General features: G+C 37.1%; 1 protein-coding gene across 1 annotated transcript in view; it reads left to right on the top strand.

Moving 5' to 3' along the window:
* The window catches only part of CCDC148 (coiled-coil domain containing 148), a 63,644-nt gene that overhangs the window by 36,455 nt on the left and 7,019 nt on the right, over nt 1-20,170 (top strand). The window contains exons 10-11 of the mRNA XM_026058262.1: nt 7,479-7,619; nt 15,142-15,260. Coding sequence (XP_025914047.1) covers nt 7,479-7,619; nt 15,142-15,260 — 260 coding nt within the window. The remainder of the gene's footprint in view (nt 1-7,478; nt 7,620-15,141; nt 15,261-20,170) is intronic.

Raw genomic sequence — 20,170 nt, 5'->3', positions numbered from 1 at the left:
AGTGAAACTTTCCTTACTGCTGTCCTATTACCTATGTTCTTGATCAGCAATGGGCTCATGCATTTTAAAAAAACCTAACTAGATAAGACTAAAAATGGAAAATAAATTCTACTCTCTGAGTAAATTGGCATCAAATCACTTTAGTAGTGATTTAGGGCAGTGTAGATAGCAGCACAAATATGCACTGAGTTATTGGCATGGGATAGTATATCAGCTTTGTCTGGGAAACTGTTGCATAATTAATGTTTTGTCAGTTGAATGAAGTTATTCATTTGATGCTTGGTTATGTTCATTTATTTGTATGAAACCTGTTGGAAATCTAGATTGTGCCCCAATATTGATTTCTGCCTTGGATCAAAAGGCATTAACAGAAGACCTATGTGAATGTAACTAAGGAAAGTGGTTATGACCTGTCATGAGATTAGTGTGTAACATAGTCCATGCAAACAATTTCTAACCAAAATGAAAAAATAAATAGATTTGACATGATTTTAGACTAGATTAGCATCCGCAGTCTGTGCTTACTGCTTTATTTTTATTTGCTTTTCTTTAATCAGTTGTCTTGCTGACAAACTCGGCCTATTCTATTCTCAATACCTGTTCCCATTCAGTAGTTCCACTGGAGTTTCACTTAACTGTAGCTTTTAATGAGACTGATTTAATGGAATCACAATACAAACTAATGGCTGAAATCAGACCACTGAAACAGTTGTCTGGTTAATAGATTAGTTAGATCTGGAGAAGTTTAGTAAAGCATCAAAAGGATTATCAGACCTGGAGGAAACTGAAGCTGCAACATGGTATGAGCCCACTTACAGATGTATACAACTCATTAGCAAAGAGAATTCGAAAGGCATGTGAAGCAGGATGTAGGAAAACATGAGCTTTAATAAGCAATTTTTTTGTTAGGTAGTCTGAAGATTAATTTATGTGTTTGACTTTTATCAGTCATTTCAGCTTAGGAAATCCCAAATAATGATATTACAGAAATCTAAAGTTTCTTCAAATGCCTCAGCAGTTTGTTTTAGCTCCAACACAAAAGTAGACTTTTAGCAGATTTCATTCACTTTTTGTTTGTTGTTAGATATTAAAGCTTCATGAGGATGTTTTTGTTTCAGTCAGTTTCCAGGACTTCTCAGAAGTGACTTGGGAATGATATGTTCCTCCAAGTTCATTTTAAAAACATTTCTGTTTAAGCTTATTAGTGTAGCAAGTGAAGTAACTGAAACTATTTTAACCTTTTATTTTAGATTCTTATGCTGCTAAAATATCTGAACGGACTGCTCAGAACTGCTAAATAAAAATTGCCATTTAGACAAACACCTTGTATTACAAGTTTCACACTGTGAGGGAGTTTTTGTTCAGGTATTACAGCTAAGCTCCAGAAAATGGGGTCTTATGAAAATTGGTACCTTTCCTCCAAAAGTCTCTTACAGACAGTACAGTCATCTTATATAATTCTTGTTCTATTTTCATTATTGTTCCATATTTCTATTTAGATAGGTGGTTTAAAAATTGTAATTGGTTGTTTTCATTAAGAATGATACAAGGTCTTTTGGGCCATTCTTCTCCTGACTTCTGCTGACTTTTCCATTGGAACTGTACTGCTATTGATTTCTTTGCCCACCTACTGGTTTTCTTATTCTTGTATGGCTTAGAAATATCATAATCGGATTGTCATTCTCTCTGCACGAGACAGACCCAAACCTGCTGGCCTCCTCTGTGGGATCTGTCTGATAAACATCTGTTACATAGTGTTTTTTGCTTAAGCCCTCACTTACCCATTTTCATTCTTGCCAAGCTGAGCAAATTGTAGTAGCCCCAAGTTGCTTAGATTCCATTTAGTGTTGAATTTGCTCTCGGTGTCACAACTGTAGGAAACTCTGAAATATCTGAATGCACTTTGCTTTTGACGAATGACTGTTCCTTACCTTCAATGGTTCTCTTCAGAACTTCAGCAATATTCTCTGAGGAAGATAAGTAAGATCATTCTCACCTGTTTCCTTTCCTTCCTTTTTGGTAATGCCCCTACACTGAACTACATGACAAGATTCTTTGCTTTGCATATTTCTCAAGAAAATGCACACTTGTTATGCCTAAAAAGCATAACTAAAAGCCTGATTCTTTTTCATGTGACTTACTTTACAGGGACTAGCATAAATCTTACAGCATTTACTTGTCTACTTCATGTTTTTAACTGATAAAGAAACTTACAGAAATATCATCTGAGATGTTAGGAGAGGAAGACTAGAATCCCAGAACTGAATTTGGGAACTGGTATGGGAGAGTAATGTGAGGACTGAATTATAAAGAAATGTGTTCCATACACAAGAATAATTCTTTAATGTTCAAGAAAAAACAGTGAGGAACAGAGAAGACATTCCCAAGTGAATATCCTGACACTGGAAGTGTCACTTCTGCTTTCCTGGTGATTTTCAAGTGGAACAGCTATAATGTCAGGGAATGAGAAGGCCCTGGTTCAAACTAATTGAGAAATGATGTTGCTCACTTTAATTTTCTGAAAAGCTGGGTATAGGTCCCTACCTCAAAGTGTTTTGTTGTTTCTGCAGCCCGGAATAATTTTAACTGTAGATGTGATTTCATATTCCTTTATACAGAGTAAAGCATCGAATGTGGATCTCCTATGTCCTACATAAGAGTGCTCAAGGTATTTGTGCCATGGCACTCTTATTAACCAAGTCATAAAAAATATATATATCTTTTGGAAACTATTTGGAAAATACAACTTAGTGATTAAAATACTTGGGATGACGAAAAGCATGGGAATATATTGGAGGAATATACTTAGCAAAAAATTTTGTCGAGTGTTTCTGTTAACAACCTTTTTTGAGGAACTTAAGGTAAATGATTTGCATGCAGGATATATTCAAGTGGGGGATCAATCATATTTAGGTTTTTTGTTTTTTTTAACGAAAAACTGAAATGGTTTAATGTGGATGCTTTAGAGCTATTTATATTACAGTACTTATGTTTAAGGGTTATTTATTGTAATATGTCATTTCTCATTAACAGAAAATTATTTAAAAAAAGAAAAGGTGTTCTGTATGTTCCATAAGTGCTCAGTCTGCTTCTCAGTTCTTATAGAAACTTAGCATACCTATAGCTCTGATAGGTTAAAGGATTTTTTTTTTTTAGGGTTATTTCAGCTAAATCATAATTCTTAACTTTGGAAATGGAGTTGAAGATGGAAAAAGTTGTATGTAGTATGGCAGAATAACAGTGCAAATGAGATTCACTTGGGTATGGTAGCAAGCTGTGGCATCACTAAGAGACTCACACCACAGGGAATGCTGGATTTCTGGACAAAAATCTTTAACAAGCACAGAACCATTAGAAGAATTAATAGAGTCAGCACACAGAGATAGTGAGATGCAATAAATGAAACAATGAAGACAAAGTCCTTTAAAATCTTTTTATAGAAAACCAGATGAAAAATGACTGAAACAGTCATTCCTTAGAGGTAAAAATGGTACTCAGGTTTCTAAGTGCTGCTTAAAGGTGTTGGGTGAGTTCAGTGTTCTGGGAGACTGCAGAGATGTTGTTTAAGAGTTGCTGTTTTGGAATTTTTTTATTCAAAACAAGCCATAAAGGGAAAACAAATACAACACTGTATTTAACTTTGTAGAAGGAAAAAATATCCAATCAGTTGGGAAATTGTTCAAGAAGTGTGGGAAATAGAAACACTTTCTATCATAATTTCACATGATGGAAGGAAAAATATGTCAATACCTGGATTGAACAACTACCAGTAAGGAGAAGAACGTCTGCAGTATCACTTCAGCAGTTCCACAATGCTCAGTGTGCTAGATAACAAGGTTGCTAGCTACTCAGCTGCCACGTTTTGTTTTAGCTTCTGTTAGATCGACAACACGTTTGATTTTGACTGAATAGTGGACCTAGCCGTAAGGTTATCCCAGAAACATTGACAAACAGCATTAGTTTGGAGAAAAGTGACCAAATGCTTGTGGTAGGAGGAAGCAAAGCAAGCGACTTTGTTTATCAGCTGAATTAATTGTAGGTGATTGTGTAGGTGTATCACCCTCTGCTGGGCAACAGGGCTGTGAACTTTATTAAAGCTCATTATCAAAATATTCTCAACATGCCAATGAACAATTTCTAATAACTATGCCTATAATTGCAGCAAAATATAAGGATATAAGTCAAGACAATGGACACCTAGAAGGTGATTTGAAATTAGAAGTAGACTTTCAAGTACTGTCTTTGAAACTGCTGAAATATGGAGTTCTAGTAACATTTGACAAATCCATTGCAAAAACTGGCAAGCCAGCCAAAAGGAGACATTGTTATCCTGTTGAAATTAGTGCATAACAGGTTAGCATATAACTAGTATTGACAACACTGGAGTAAATCGTGGATCATCGACTCAGAACAACATGCTCGAGAACTGAAAAGTCACTCTATGTTAACAGATATTGACAACATATTGTAATGTTTAACCGATATAGTGTGTCAGGAATACGTCAAGAGTAGATTTTGGCATATTGAGCTAAATGATTAATCTAGTCACCTGACAAATTTTGTTAAAATGTTTGGCAGGCGCTGTAAACTATAGGTGCACTGAAACACCACAGTCTCACCCCTATGATCTGTGGTGTTTCTGCACAGGCTTAACTAGCTGTTAGAGAAAGTCCCAGGTATCTACACCACAGCCGATGTCCTTCTCTCAGAGGAGTGAGGTGCCAAATATACAAGGCTGTTGTACTAACCAGTGACAACTCTTGAACAGGTGTCAGGAACATTAGATTAATTTCACAGTTTGAAAGCTGTCAAAAGCTGAAATCTTTTTCACTGGAGTCTGTTGATCTCTACACAGTTCTGTTTGGAAACTAAGTGCAATTAAGGAAATGCTTGAGTCAGAGGATAAGAATGGAATCTGGTGCTTTTTTGGAGTTGAACTTCATCCTTACAGAGTCTCTGTAAATATATCTGTGAATCCTTGAAAGGGGTAACATGTAATGGTGCATCCTGGAAAGGATCAGAAATGCACCAACATTCTGTATTATCTTCATGTTTTTCATTTATATCATTGCTTCTATGATCGACAGTTCCAGGTAGTCCATCAAAGCATGAAACAGGATGGGCTATTCTGGACAATAGATAGCTCAGTCAGTCACTAGATTGCAAGGATTAAGTCCTCCAGAATTTCCCTCCCCCAACACGCACTACCAAGTAGGTGATGGAAAGTGTGTGAATGGAATTTTACTTTTTAGAAGATACTGGGTTGTAGAAACAAGGGATTTAAAAACAGATGTCTGGATATACCTTGGATATAGAGCTGTATTGGGTAAAATCTGGGGGATATAATTGCTTGTCTGGCATTATGACAAGTTGTGAGGATACAAGGGATAGAGCAAAGCATAAGAAGAAAATAGTGGTCAACAAAAGATGATTCCAGAGCTCTATGAACTCATACCAAGATCCGGGCAGGCGAAAGTGAGATCTATTTATTTTTAATGACAGTAGTCTCATTGAGCTGCCTTTCAGAGTGAACTATGTGGTTAATGTGCAAGTAAGAAATGTGACTGGAAATCTCATGCAAGTTGTGGCATATATCCATTTAGACACTGAGTCATAATACCTTAGGTAGATTATGAATGAATCAGAATCTAACGGGAAAATGAATGCAGGATACATTTCCTTGCATACCCACCAAGACCAGACATAGTCTAATGTGGTGAGGGAGGGAGAGAAGCTGCGTTGCTGTGCTGCTGCACCTGCTTCACACAACCAGGAGCGTGGGCAACGCTAACGGGAAACCTTCCTTAACTTCCCTTGTCTCCTCCAGTGAATCTGTTTTAGAGCCTCAGAACGATGGGAAAGCAGCAGAATTATCAGTGCAGTTAACCAGGCGGTTAGTGGAGAATGCAAAAGAAGTGAGGGGTCCTAACCCAGCAGTAGTGAAGCAGCTGAGAGACTGCAAAGTAGCTTCCTATAGAGACCAACAGGATCAAGCTGTTTCTTTTAAAAGGTAGTTTGTTTCAGTTTGGCAGAGAATTGGTGGCAACACATTACAGCAAAAGTGCCAAAGACAAATGGTCATAACAGAGGTGAGCAATAAAGCTAACAGCCCGAATTGCAGGGGGGTACAAGTATTCACATAAGCAACAACAGATGCAGAGCAGTAGCAGAGAGGGAACTGAGTGTGGCATAGATTAGTTACAGTACCTGAACTGAAGTAGAAAAGTCAGAAGAAAATAGGTATTAGGCAATCTAGGTGACCTGGGCATGACACCAAACAGCATGAAACCAGAACGAAAGCAGGTTTTCAAACAAACAAGTATTTTGAATCTCAAATTTTCTTATGGAAGAGGTTTTAAGTAAATTGAGTCAATTATGGTCTCCAGGCACTTTTCAATGTTATGATTCTGTTGAGAGTTCAATAACCAGCAAGACAGAGCAGCATATGAAGTTGCTGTCTGTGATAGGTATAGGTGAGAGCAGGTTGCCTTGGGGAGTTCATCTGCCTGTAGCTAGTCAGCTGGGCAAAGGGACAGAAGAGGTGTGGGGCCAGAGATGAAGATGATGGTTGATCTTTGGATATTTTTGCTTCCTTAGTTTCAAAGTTGACTTGTCAGCTTGCTCCCCAGTTTTCTTCCTCTAGACTGCTACTTCACACCCCCAGAAATAGTACTTGAGCAGCGCCTGAATTCTTTTCTTCATCACTTTTTTTTTTTTGATTTGCTGTTTTCCTGCTCTAGTTTTCACTTTCCCCCACTTGACCCACACTCCAAAGTACTTACACTGGAACGCGTGGGTAGTGCATGTTTTCTTGCAGTTGAGGCAGCTATGGGTGATTACAGAGCCTCAGATGGTAATTTGTAGCTTCTCAAACTGCAGCAGCTTGATCTTCTTGATTGCATGTCCATACCTTAAGTTAGGGATTGGCAATGACACGATCAGCAGCATGTTGCTTCTCTGAAAAAGTGTCTCTCTGCACCCATCAAGTTTATTGAAGCAGTTTCTAACTGCTTGTAACATCTAATTTGGGAAATAAAAATGCAGGATGCCATACTAACCTAGAAAGCTGTCAAATCCACCCACAGTGGCAGAGGAGCCTAGGTCTCTCTCTCTTTTTTTTTTTTTTTTTTTTTTAAGACAGGATCATTAAGAAATTGATATATCATTGAAAGGGTAAGTGCTGAAGGGGAATTTAAGATCTGATGTTACCTAGCTGCTTTTGAGAATTTTATTTGAAATCTTTAACTTTTCACATTTGATGTTATTGCATCATATACCAGCCAATTATGAATTGCATATTAATATATGCCAAAATGGTGCTTCTATATGATTGCATATTGCTGATAAAATTATAAATCTTAACTTAGAAATAGATTATGTGGGTTTCCTTAACATTTTCAGCTTTGCAGGATCACAATATTGCACAAATTCTGTTGCAAAACTGTCTAAACATAAAGTCTTTCAACCATTTATTTCAGGTTCTACAGTGGAGAGTGCAACAGGAGGAGGCTGCTAAACTAGAAGCTGCTATAGCTACCAGAAGAAAACAAAAGAAAGATGAAAAAGAAAGGGTACAGAAAGAACAGGAGATGATTCGTAGAGCACAGGAGAAAGAAAAAGTATGAGAAATGTATTTTTGGATGTGTTAATGTGTACAATTGCCTTTAAAATCTTTAACTGATCTCGCTACCTTATATTCTTGTAAACAGTCTTTAGTATTAGTACAGAGATTAGAAAATGGTTAGTTGAGTCTTGCCACTGTCTGATTTAGCTTTAAAGCTGAGTGCTCTTGCACATCGGTTCTGTTACTTTGTTATGTTCCCAGAAAAATGAGGTACACAAAGATGTAATGTTTGTGACTATCTCAACAGCACAAAAAATCAGTGCAGAGGCTCTGCTGGATTTCTAACTCTTACAGATTTCTGCTTTTTCAGTAATGTGGCAAAGACTACTGAAGGCTTCCAGTGCTGCAGTTAAGTGTGCTGCAATGCAGCAAATCAGCCTTACAGTATATTGTCTGCAAGATAGCACGCTGCACTTTGCAGCACAAGGACCTTAAGAGGGGACCTGAAACGTAACGATAATATTAACCGTTTCAGGATATCAGAGATCTGTGTTACATCATTCTGAGTGCTTGTTTGATGACTACTTAGGAAATGGCTTTGATTCATAAGCCAGAACTTCATCTTAACAGAAAATCGGAAATTCACCACAGTACTTTTAGAAAATCAATGCTTTTAGAAAATCAGTTCTGTGTCACATATTTGCTGTATTTCTATGACCTTTTTTATTTTAACAATATGGCACAAATCCAGGAATTTTTAATATTCAGGTTAGAGGTTTTGTTACTTTTTTTCACTGAAATCTGGCTTGCTTAGAGTCCAACTCATCTGTAGAATATTTGTTAAGAATGCATAATTATTTCAAGAAAAAATAAGTAGGAGTAGAAGATGAATTCTTATCAGTTTATCTTTCAAATGCTGATGAGTAAACAATCTCTTTTATGTTCATGAGACTACGCATGTTAAAGTGTTTGCCAGAATAGTCACTAAAAATTGTGTTCTTATAACATGCCTGTTAGAAGCAGTGTTAAGTAAATAAGGTTAAACTGTTCCAAATAGAGTATTTTCATAATACATAGTGAAAGCTTTAGTGATGTCAGTATGTCTCACACTACAGAAGGCCTTTATAAAGAAGAAGAAAAGCTCGGTCTTAGTTCATGTTGTCATGTTTTCTCTTCAGCCTTTGTCATCTTATCTTTATTTACCTGTCATGTCCCTTTCTAACATATCTTAGTGGGAGCAAACAAATACTGACAGGAGCACAATGTGGGCAATTAGACTTCCTAGAAGCTGAGGGATTCTCAATTCAGTAGAGGTATCTATTGCAGTAATAGTCTTTGCAGAAAAAAAATTTGAAACCATCCATATTTGCTTAAGTTGTTACTAAAACATTTTAATTCACAACAATTACTGAAAGCAGAAAAGAAATTATAGCAGAGCAAAATAAATGACTTGTGTAATATACCTCCTTGGAATACTTTGCAGGCTGGTAAAATTGATTCCCGTAGCAGAAGAATGGAAATAAAATCCTACATTACTTGGAATTTCCATATCGATTTTTATAGTGTTCAAATATCCTTTCGTTACTTTGTCCAAAGAAACATGTCTTTTTGTCATGTCAAACATGTCGAGGGCAGAAGCCCTTGCTGCATATTGTATTCCAGATGGTAATTTTGCATAACCATTAGAATTTAGTTAGATCAACAATTCTGCAACGAAGTGCGAGATTGAAAGTAAAGATGCTGAAGATGCTGAAGACTTTTTGTCTCCAGATAGAAGCTGTTGTCTGCTCGTTATTTCTCATTGCTGCAAGTCTCCAGAGCCAACATTTGAAAAGCAGCCTAATTCCAAATTGATTTTATTTGATTTGTGAGCTTGTTGTTCTTGGTTGTGACTGCATTCACATACTGGATGTATCCAGTTTTCTCCTTTACCTGAAGACTTTACTCATTTCCAGTGGTCACCTGGTTTTATTCCTCCTCTGCAGTTTATCTTAAATATCAAATATAGGTTCTTGGCAGAACACAGTCCTTCTTTCAAAATACTCTAAATGACAATTAGTTGTAATTTTGCTGTGTAAAAAACTCAGTTTAGAGAGATGTTATTCTTTCCTTCAAGATATGCAGAATACTATTGCTTTCCATAGGAATCAGAAAAATTCAGAGTGGAGCGGGCCTCATGAGGTCTGTAGTCCAACATCCTGCTCACAGCAGGTTCAGCTATGAGGTCAGACCAAGTAATTCAAGGCTTTATACTTTTAATTTGTTTTATTTATCCTTTAGTTTATTTTATTTATCCTTATATTATTTAAGATCTTGTCATTTCAGACCTAAATGTAGAGAAAGCCATATGTGCATTTTCAGGCAAATCCTGTTTAAGGCAGTATTGGTTTCACCTTTTCCTTGAGTTGGACAGTATTGTGCATAAGTTGTATATGCTTATTGTAGACATTGTCAGTTAGCATTTTTGGCATAAACTTCTATAAACATGCCCAAGGGAGTTTTTCAAGGTTATGCATATGTGCATTGTATTAAAAAATTATACTATTTTTGATTTTTTTTTTTTCCACATTGGCATATGTTTTCTGATATTTGTTTTTGGATGATGTGTCGTTATTGCTCTTAGATGCTGGATTTAAGGTTATAAAGTAAGCTGAAGGCCCAAGTTACTACAAAACTTGTCAGTGCACCATGTGCATTCGTGTAAGAGTTTTCAGAGTGTGATGTGATGCAATTTTGTCTGGTATTTGATTGATTAGGTAAGTTGTCTCAGCTGGAGAGTTTGATTGTGAGCTTTTGTCATTTCTTCACCATCACTGGAAATACAGGTGCAGAGAGAGGTGCAGCCCATGTTTAATGATGGTTTGTTTCTTAGGTTATGAAAAGCTTTTGTGCTGCCTTTTTCTTTCATTACAGTTTGCTCTGCTAATTTGTCTTTACTTATGCTGTGTATATAGTGGCAGGTGGCTATAAAGCCAGGAGGGAGGGAAGCAGCTTGGTGAGGCTGTGCTGACCCAGCCACCAGCAGTGTTCGTTTCATGTGCAAATATTTTGGTTTTGCAAACTTCCCGCCTCTTCTATGACCTATATATAATGGCTGTATAGAACAGTCCTCTGCCTACACGCAGGTAGAATAGCAGCCGTCTGAGGTCGCTAGTCATATATTGCATTTATACATTATTATTATACATTAGATCTTAGATCCTTAAAAAGGGCTACTAACTTTATACTGTGTCTGTTTTTCTGGTGAATGTTCTGTGGCAGCAAAAAAAAATAAAATCTGAGATTGATGTAAAATAAATGTCCCCTCTCTACCTAGGTTATAGCATGGGCAGGTTGTATCAAATAGTTCCAAACATTAGTATGGGTAAAATGACATTGAATCTTAAAAACAATTGCTACATATACTCTATTAGATGACATGACCTCTGATGTTTTCCTGTTGAATTTCAGAAATAACCTATGGCCCCTAATTAGTTTTTATGAGAAATAAAGTATGGAATAGAGAAAAGAGAATAATTGGAAAAGAGAGAATTTTATTTCATAAACATAAGTATTCCACTTACTTTGAATGCCATTATTAAACATTAACATGGTTATAGTTGTTGTTTTCATGCTCTTCATATGTAAAAAATGGCCTAAATAAAATGATGATTGGCTTTTAAATTGGGAATTCTGAAATATAAGCGCTGCTTGACAGACCTGTTTTATCCTGAATCACGACAGTTAAAAGTTTGCTTGTACAAAGTAGATCATTTAAAGAGGCTGGTATTCTGGCTGCCGTTTCAGCTAAAGTCAAGAAATGCTGGAGGCATAATACGGAGGTGTGTTGGGGCTTTCCATAGGCAAAAAGGATACAAGAAATGGCTTGAGCGTTGTGTTGCCAGTAAGCATAATTGTTACCTTTTGTAGACTGAGGTACAGTATTATGATCATATCTAATCACCTTAATAGGTTGAATTGTTTTATATTGTTAAGACAGTAAAAACAAGTGTAGCACCTTGAATGCATTCCTCTGTCCTTACATCTACATGCATACAGAGGTTTCCATCTACCTTTCTTGAAACTTAGTTGTGGAAATCAGGTAAATTAAAGGGTTTTTTTCTAACATATAATTTGTTTATTAGTGTTTCTTTGCAAAAGTCTTAATCTTGATTTTATATATCTTCACCTCTTCTTTTACATTTGTTTTTTATTTTGTATTAATGATTATCTTTTGCATATATTTCGTACCACTGTAGCATGTGGATTTGCCATATCCTGTGTTGCACTGTTCTTTAAATTCATTTTATTGCATGATTATATATAAGTACAATTCATGTAACCTGTTACTTGTCAAAGCCTAACTCTCTGGGGCAGATTTCTTAAACTCTTGTTATTTCCTACGAATGCGCAGGGGTTAACCTGCTGGAAGATCCCACATGGACCTCGCAAAGAGGATCTTCAGGCCAACTCATAGAAATCAAGCAGGAAATAGCTATTCTTCCCACCACCCTGCCAGGGTGTATCTCTTCCTGGCCGCACGCAGGCTCAGATCTAGCCAGTGCCTGACTCAAAGCCAAGTTCTGTTGTAAGGGTCACCTTCATTTCCCTGAAAAGCAGCCTATTTCTCTGTCTGCTGTCAGTTTGCCTGTCATTAGCAGGATACTGCAGCAGAGTCGACCTGTATAAGATTTGCAGCTTGGGCTTGTTTGCTTTAAAGGAATGCATTTTTTTGTAGTAAGATAACTGATACTCATTAGCTATAAAATGCTGTGTGAAATTCTACTAGAAACAAGAATCTGTCTTGTTGGGTGAAGTAGACTGGATAAAGTCAGCCATAAGCGGACTTAGCTCTGACTTTGCCTAGGTGTCCTGCAAGGAAAGAAGCTTTTTCCCCATTATCTTTTTGTACCACAAAAATTATTGCTCTTTACCTACCTTACCGTAAAAAACAAAGCAATCAGCCTCTTTCTTCTCTTTCTTTTGGCTATAAAGAGTTTGTCTCCAACTTCAGTGATAAATATAGCAGTCTCATGACAATCTTCATAAAGACTCTTTTCATGGTGTAGCTTTGTGATATAGCTGAACCGATCGAAGGATTATCTTAGATTAATACTACAAAAAGTAAATAGTTTTCACCTAGGCATATGACCAAGTTAGTGCCGACACTGAGTTCTGCGCTAGGAGCTGAGGTGTGTGTGCAGCCCTTCCTGCCTGCCGTGCAGGTGGCGAGAGCGGCCGCCCAGCCCATGTTCCCTCTACTGGCAGTGGCCATAATTGTGCGGCAAACATTTGTAATTCTTCCTCTGTCTCTCCCTGGTTACTTTCCTAGTCTCCAACTATATCTCCTGATGCTGATGTGGCTTGTTTATTTAGTAAGCCCTCCTCAATAGCTCTCTCTTCAAGTAGTTGTCCGGTCTTTCCTCAAACACATATGAAGCTCCTGTATCCATTCACACGGTGTTCAGCCCATTGCATGAAGAACTGTCTCGTCTTGTTTGTTCTGAGTCTGGCTCTTAGCAGCTTAATTTGAAGCCTCCTGGTTCTCATACTGGAAGAGAGAGAATCGATCCCTATCCAGCCTCTTCGTGCTCTTTATGAATTTGTAGGCTTCTTATCATATACCCCACAAATTATCTCTTTTTCATCTGAAAAGACCCATCCTATTCCATCATTCCCTATATGAAAACTAGTATGAACAGAATGAACCTTTGGTCATTCTCTTTTCTTTTTCCATATGAAAAGGTTCTTTTTTGAGAGGAAGGGATCAGAACCGCACATGCTGCTGTAATTATGTTCTCTGTTTTGTTTTCTATTCCTTTTTTAATAAATCCTGACACCCGACGCATTTGATTTGCTGTTTGATTGCTGCCATGTCCTGAGCCGATGTGTCACAGGAAGGGGTGTATAACGAGGAATGAGGATGGAGATGCCATCTCAGTCCATGGCACTGGAATTGCAGTTGCAGTAGTTTGTTCAGCTGTGCCATTGATGGCTTTCTGTGGTTTCTGCTCCATAAAGGATGTTTTCTTAGCCTTTGTGAAAGTTGCTTCTAGCAGTCATCAGCTTTAACACCACCTACAATTACTTGTATCTGAAAGCTTTGCTTGACGTCAGCCATCATCACTCCTTTGCCTGTAACATCATTAGGAAATTTTGCTGCGTTGTTGTTGGATTATAGAAAGTGATTTATGGGAAGACATACCTACCTTTCGCTCTCTAAGCAGCACAGCTTTTTCTCTTCCCCTACCAGGTGTCTAAAGTGAGAAAGCCTTATTTCTGTGAAGATGATGAACAACGTCTTTTTGTAAATGTAGCTGAAAAGAAAGGGCCAGCGTGTCTATCCTACAGCCAGTGCTGACACTGTAATCATAGTATAAGTACAGTACATTATACCTACTTTTATGCTCATTAGGAGCAGTACTGCTAGCAATCCAGCCGTGGCAGTTGGGACTCAGTGAAAATCGCTAGTATTGTTTTCTCAGAAGCGAAGTTAATACCTTCCCATTTTGGGGCTGTCTTATTGACTGGAAAGGTTGCTTATCATGCTTCGTGGACCAGACAGCCTCCTGAGTTCTCTGCAACGCTCGTGTTGTCTGGCTCCAGAACTGCCACCAGTACCTGAACCGGTTCACCTAACACTAGCTTAGGAATGCAGCATTGGAGTCATATTACTGAATTTCAGTGGAATTTGGATGCTCTTGAAAGTTGTGTAAAAAATTTCTGAAGTCAGCACTTCAAAGATGACAAGGTGGTTCTTGTTCCTGTGTCTAAAAACTGCTTTCTTAGCCTTCAGAACTGGCTGGTGGCTTGTGAGGTTAGCTCAAGTCACCATGCAAATCTTGGAAGTATATCACTGCCACAATTTTTGTTTTTAAGGTAGCATTTGTAATTTATGTGATGGAAAAGTGGGAATAATAAGTTTACTACCAATTCTGCCTGTTTATCTTTGAAGAACAGCTCTGGTTTTAGGAATTGAATCCCATGGAATTTATGCCAATGAAAATTGCAAGTTTCAGTTGACCAATATTTACTTTAAATCCTGATTCCTCTTTTTGTATCAATAGAAGTTCCTGTTTTCAGATAAGCTTCCCTGCTCAGATTTTATGCCCTTGCTGTGGCCTTTCTTTTTCCCATGGTTTTGGAAAAGCTGCATACTTACACGAGGGCCACCATATATTTTTTCTTGTACTCAGTGAGTTCCACATCAATACCCCATTTCAGCCAAAATAAGCTGCGCTGGCATGAATCCAGCTGTTGGAGCTAAACTAGGACATTTTGACTCAAGGGACATTCACTTGAACAACATAGTTGAAGGTTTTGGTGGGAGCAAACGAAGGTGGTTTCAGAGCTGAAAATGGGAAAGTTCAAGCGTCCATGGCCTGATGTTACTATTTCTGTTTTCGGGGTTCCACGCCCTCTTATTCTGCTCCTATTAAATTTTCTGTTAGCACACACTGTTCTCAAATATAAATATTATTATAAAAAGATAAACTTTGGACTTTCCATAACTTAATACTTTTCTTACTTTGTTTGGTCTCGCTACCTTAGCTTATGAATGATTATTATTTTGTTTACTGTATTTGTTCAAACTCTAGGTGAAAAAATACTGGGCTGAAAAACAGCTCAAGCAGCAAGAACAGGAAGAGAAATATATACAGCGTCTGGAAGAATTAAGAAAATTATTGGCTGAACAAGCAATTAAAGACAGAGAAAGGTAAAAGAAATTAAATGTGAATAACTATTAGCATCAATAGGAGCTTTTGGTAATTTAATTTGTTCTGATCTCCCAACCTTCCAAATCAGAATGAATTGAGATAATTTTTTTTTTCTTCCTGTTTGGCAATTACCCCAGTCTGTATGCACAGGTTGCGTCACAATTGTATCCTGGAACAATTTATTTGTCCGTTTGAATTAAATCGTATCAATCAAAGTGTTAGACCTATGTAAACCATAAACTGTTGCAATCATAGTAAGGTGCACACACTAAAACCAACTCTCTTCATGGTGTTTTTATTCTAGTTGGGTAATAAGACCTTCCCTTTTAGCAAAATTATTTGTAGTCAGGTTTGATTTGTTTGAGAAAGAGGTGAGAGGAGCTCATTGAGCACTTACAGTCTCAAAGATATCGAATACTCTTTTAGAGGATCTTAAATTATACCTCCAAATTTTGAGACATTCAAACTATTGAGTATTCAGACCTTAGTCTTGGTAACTGTTATTGCATCTTATTTGCTTTATGACTCCTCATGATTGTTGTTATCGTATATGATACTATACTACACCAGAAAAAGTGTTTTAGTAGTGTTTCTGTTTTTTTGTCAAGCAACATTATTTTAGAATTTTAACAAATGCCAATGAGAACATCTTGATGATGATTTCCTTATCCTTTAGAACCAATATGTTTCAAAGTGTGAAATCAAAATGCAAATGTGTATTGTAATACATTAATTTGATGCTGTAGATGCTGTTGACTCATCTGATGTCATTTAGGACTTCAAACTATTCCCATTTGAATCCTTGCCAAGTCTTCATTGCAGGGTATGGCCTTTAATGACCTGCTGAAGAAACACTTTACTTCATAGAAGAATAATTTTATATATTCCTCTGTCACATAGAGGAGCAGAACAACAACTGTGTGTGTAGTCTGGTTATAGTTGCTCTCCCTATAAAGTCAAATCAGAGATTTACTGTTTTAGCATAGAGGGACCCACCAAATTGCATGGCCCAAAATGTAATCAAAATAGGGGTAAAGTACCATTAGCATTAAAAGACTAAACTTGTCTTAAACATTCTGTGGGAAACACTATTTGGATTTTATTTTGTTATGATACCTTGCTGACAGCTAAAACTTAAATGTCTGTGTCCTTATATTATAAATATATGTATGGCTTTCCTTAAACATACCTGCAATGATTTTAGCTCAGTTCATCTCTTCAAACCTGAAGTTGAAAGAGCAAGATCTGTTTGTTTTTCAGCAATAATTAAGTTGTCGTTTAGGTTTCAAGTGCTTTTCAAATACTCTGAATATTGATATTGAGTAAAGATATTTTCTTGAAAAATCAAGATTCTAAAATATTGTGAATGATATGAATCTTGGAATACTACCATTCATTGCTTTTGGTTTAAGCTCTATCTAAATAGCCAGTATAATTACGTTTAATAACCATTACTGAGGGGAACTATAGTTGAAACAAAGCAGCAGCTTGTGCAGAAGAGACCAAAACAGAGTTTTAATTAGGAAATGTCTTCATACACCAGACAGAATGTTGTTCTGATAAGCTTTAGCTACTCTCAGACTTCTTTAGAGCTGTTAGATATGGTTGCTTTACCTTTGTAAATAGGGCATTTAATCTTGTCAGTTGAGACTCTGATTGATGTCATCCCATTTATTTTTTTCTCTGTTTCCTTTTATATGTAAGTAATCTTAGAATTCATCTTTCTAATTCTTCTGTTTTGTTCCATTTTTATCCAGTGGACTCTTCCATTGAAGTAGGTTTCTTTATCTTTCATTTTTTATTTAAACTGGAGCTAAAGTTTTGAGTTTTTTTTTTAATTTTGATTTTTTTAAAAAAATTTTCAGCAACTCATTTTTTGTCCTAGAAAGCCTTTGTCATTAACTATATTGAAGCCTCAGGGCAAATTACCTTCATTGATCTGTTCTTAAGTTCCCTTTCATTTAGTAATCTTTGTAGTCAGTCATTAGTTCTGCTTAAAAGATAAATTTATCACAGTAAATCCAAACTGTCATCAAAGGCATGCATCTCCTTAGCCTGATGATTTGTTGAAACAAGGCCATCACCTTGCAAACATATGAAAAACTGCGATGAAACTCTAGCGACTTTAATGTTGATGCATGTAGTTATTGGCCTCTTTACTTCTGTTTTAAAATTTCAGTTGCCGAAGGCGTATGCCAGGTAAGGCACTACTCCGGTGGGATTCAGGGAACTTGTACTTTAAGCCGCTAGACCTACTGCTGCTGCTGAGTGGATGCAACTCTTAAGAGCCGTAGAGGGGTTCTCATTTTGCACTCATTGATCTTTCCTTATGTAGTGGCCATTCAAAGACCAAAAAAAAAAAAAAAGATGTTTTGGAATATGGAATTTTCCCCGCAGTAGCAGAGGAGTTTAATCAGAGCTCTGTATAGTTAAAACTTAAATCCATATTTATTATTAACTTGCACTTAAATATGCGTTTAAGCTAATGAAATCTGCAGAGACTCAGTACTCACAGTGAATCAGAATAGGTTCTTAAATCTGTTTGGTACCCCTTATTTAGCACCCATACCTGAAAATTTTGAATTCCATATGTTACTGGCTATGTGAAAATGCAAATCAAATAATTTACAAGTGTTTTTAAGCATTATTTTAGGTTTGCAGAACATTTTGAAAAGGTAGATGTGAGGCTTGTACCTGTGAAAATACATTATCGTTATTCAAAATGTTGATTTGTAGTCACGTGCTTTATAGGTTTTCCGTAAAAGCTGTACTGAAATAATGTTCGTTTTAATAAGAATCCAAACTGTCATCAAAGGCATGTATCTCCTTAGCCTTATGATTCTGATCAGTTTGATTGTGTCTTAACATTGTACATTTAATTAAAATATAAAGAAACAAAATGCAGTCCTTCCATGTGTAGGCCCATACAAAAGCTAGGTAACGCATACTACTGAACTACTTTCTCTTGAAGTCCTTCGTGACCAGGATCCACACTTCCCACAGTTTCACATTAGTTGAAGATGAGCCTTCAGAGCTGCCAAAAGCTGCTCTTCTGTTACACCATCTTCTAAGAGTTGAGGAGAGCAGCCAGCGACTGATGGTTGTCCCAGCTTCCCCAGGTTAGCCCATGCCACTCCCGCCCATAGCAGGAATAGAAAAAAAATGTAAGGTGGCTGTATGCTACTAAAATATCACTAAAAATGGGATGATCTTACTTGGGCCATATGTGCTCACAACACAGGCGGATTCCACTGGAAACGTGGTGGAAGAGAGCCACAAAAATGACAATATCTGCTCCTTGGATTTATGAGCAAGCTTCCATAGCAGAAGAAGCACACACACATACATAAATGAACCTTAAGCAGAACTGATCAGGAAAATTTACTTTTTTTAAACCTGTGTATTGCACTGTGCCATTCATTTGGGGAATGTTCTTTTCTCATGGTAATGAATGTTATAGAATAAAGTATAAGGAAGTGGCACAGTTTACTCAGGAATGCAGTAAGGAATACTCACACCTCCAGGCTATTATGAATCAAAAGTCGGTAAGTGCTTAGCATTACGTTTCACAGAATTGGCATACTGTAGAAAATAAAACAGTATAAAGAAAAATGCTTGCTGTTTGTGGAGATTAATAATTCTTTGAAATTACTTAGTGCTTTTCTTCTTCAAAGCCTTCACAAACGTTAATCAAAGAAGGGCAGAAAGATGTTACTGTTATTAGGTACTGTAGTGCCACAAGTACAGTATGTGGCATTTTAGAAAATGTATTGCACTGAACTTAGGTAGACACACCGGCATAGTGATTTCACAGTGCAGAACTGCAGTCCTACAGAAACGAACTGCATTCTTGCGTGCTTAACCTGTTACAGCACACAAATCATTTTGGAGTCTTTGCTAAGCTGAGCATAAAAGATGAGGACAGGCCAGTATCACTGTTCTGATCTGAAACATTTTCAGGCTTTTGGGGGGATGGAAAAGATTTTTGGATGCAGGAGCTGACTGTTCCAAGAACAGGATATGGCCTGGAGAATACGTAGAAACTGGGATAGATCCAATAAGATAGTAAAAAATGGTCTCTTGTTATCCTGAATTGCTTCTAAATTGAAGATAAAATCAAGCAATCAGGTTTATAAAAAACCTCATTATTACAGAGTCACTCTGGTGCTCTGTTTACTCAGGTCTCCCTTGGTAACTGCAAGACACCAGATAAGCAGTTATGACCAGATCAAAGCAAAGAATTAAAGGCACCCGAAACTGGATGTAAATGAATTTAAAGTAACTAAGTCCAAATTTGTGATCTACAGCTCCTCTCCTTAATAGCTGTCTAACAATGGAGACATTTAACTGATCAGACCTTTTCATTTTTTGGCCTGGAAGTTCCTGGGTAGCTGCAGTTTTATGTTGCGTGCGTGCCCAGAGCTATGCTCTTCTGAGCAGCTGGCCACCCAGCACTTGCCTAAACCCCGTGGGCTTAAGTTTATGTAAGTTCCCCTTACATCTTGATCAGGTAAAAGATGCTGAAAGTATTGAGTTCAGCACAATCTTGATAAGCAATGCTACCTGCATTCGGAAACATGGGACAGGGGAAAGGAGCTGTGCTCTGGTTTCTCTGCTCCAAGAACAGTATCTGTTTTGCATTAGTTTTTTTATGCAGTGAATTTTTGTCAGGTCCTCCATATTGTTCTTTAAGTGTAGAATGGATTGAATACACATGGAATATTCTAAAGCAATGTCTTCTCAACAAACGATAGATTTTGCATTAATGTTGCAGGGTGAGAATTAAATTGGCATGAAATTGTGCAACTACTTTCACTCACTGCCTATGTGGAATAGATCGGCACAGTTCTGTTCTTCAGTACAGCAGTGAATGGGGAAAATTTGCAAGCATTTTAACCCAGCACCTGTA

Source organism: Apteryx rowi, unplaced genomic scaffold (genome assembly GCF_003343035.1).
Source record: "Apteryx rowi isolate R43461 unplaced genomic scaffold, aptRow1 scaffold_145, whole genome shotgun sequence".
Classification (NCBI taxonomy): domain Eukaryota; kingdom Metazoa; phylum Chordata; class Aves; order Apterygiformes; family Apterygidae; genus Apteryx; species Apteryx rowi.
This window is presented reverse-complemented; position numbering and strand designations above follow the sequence as displayed.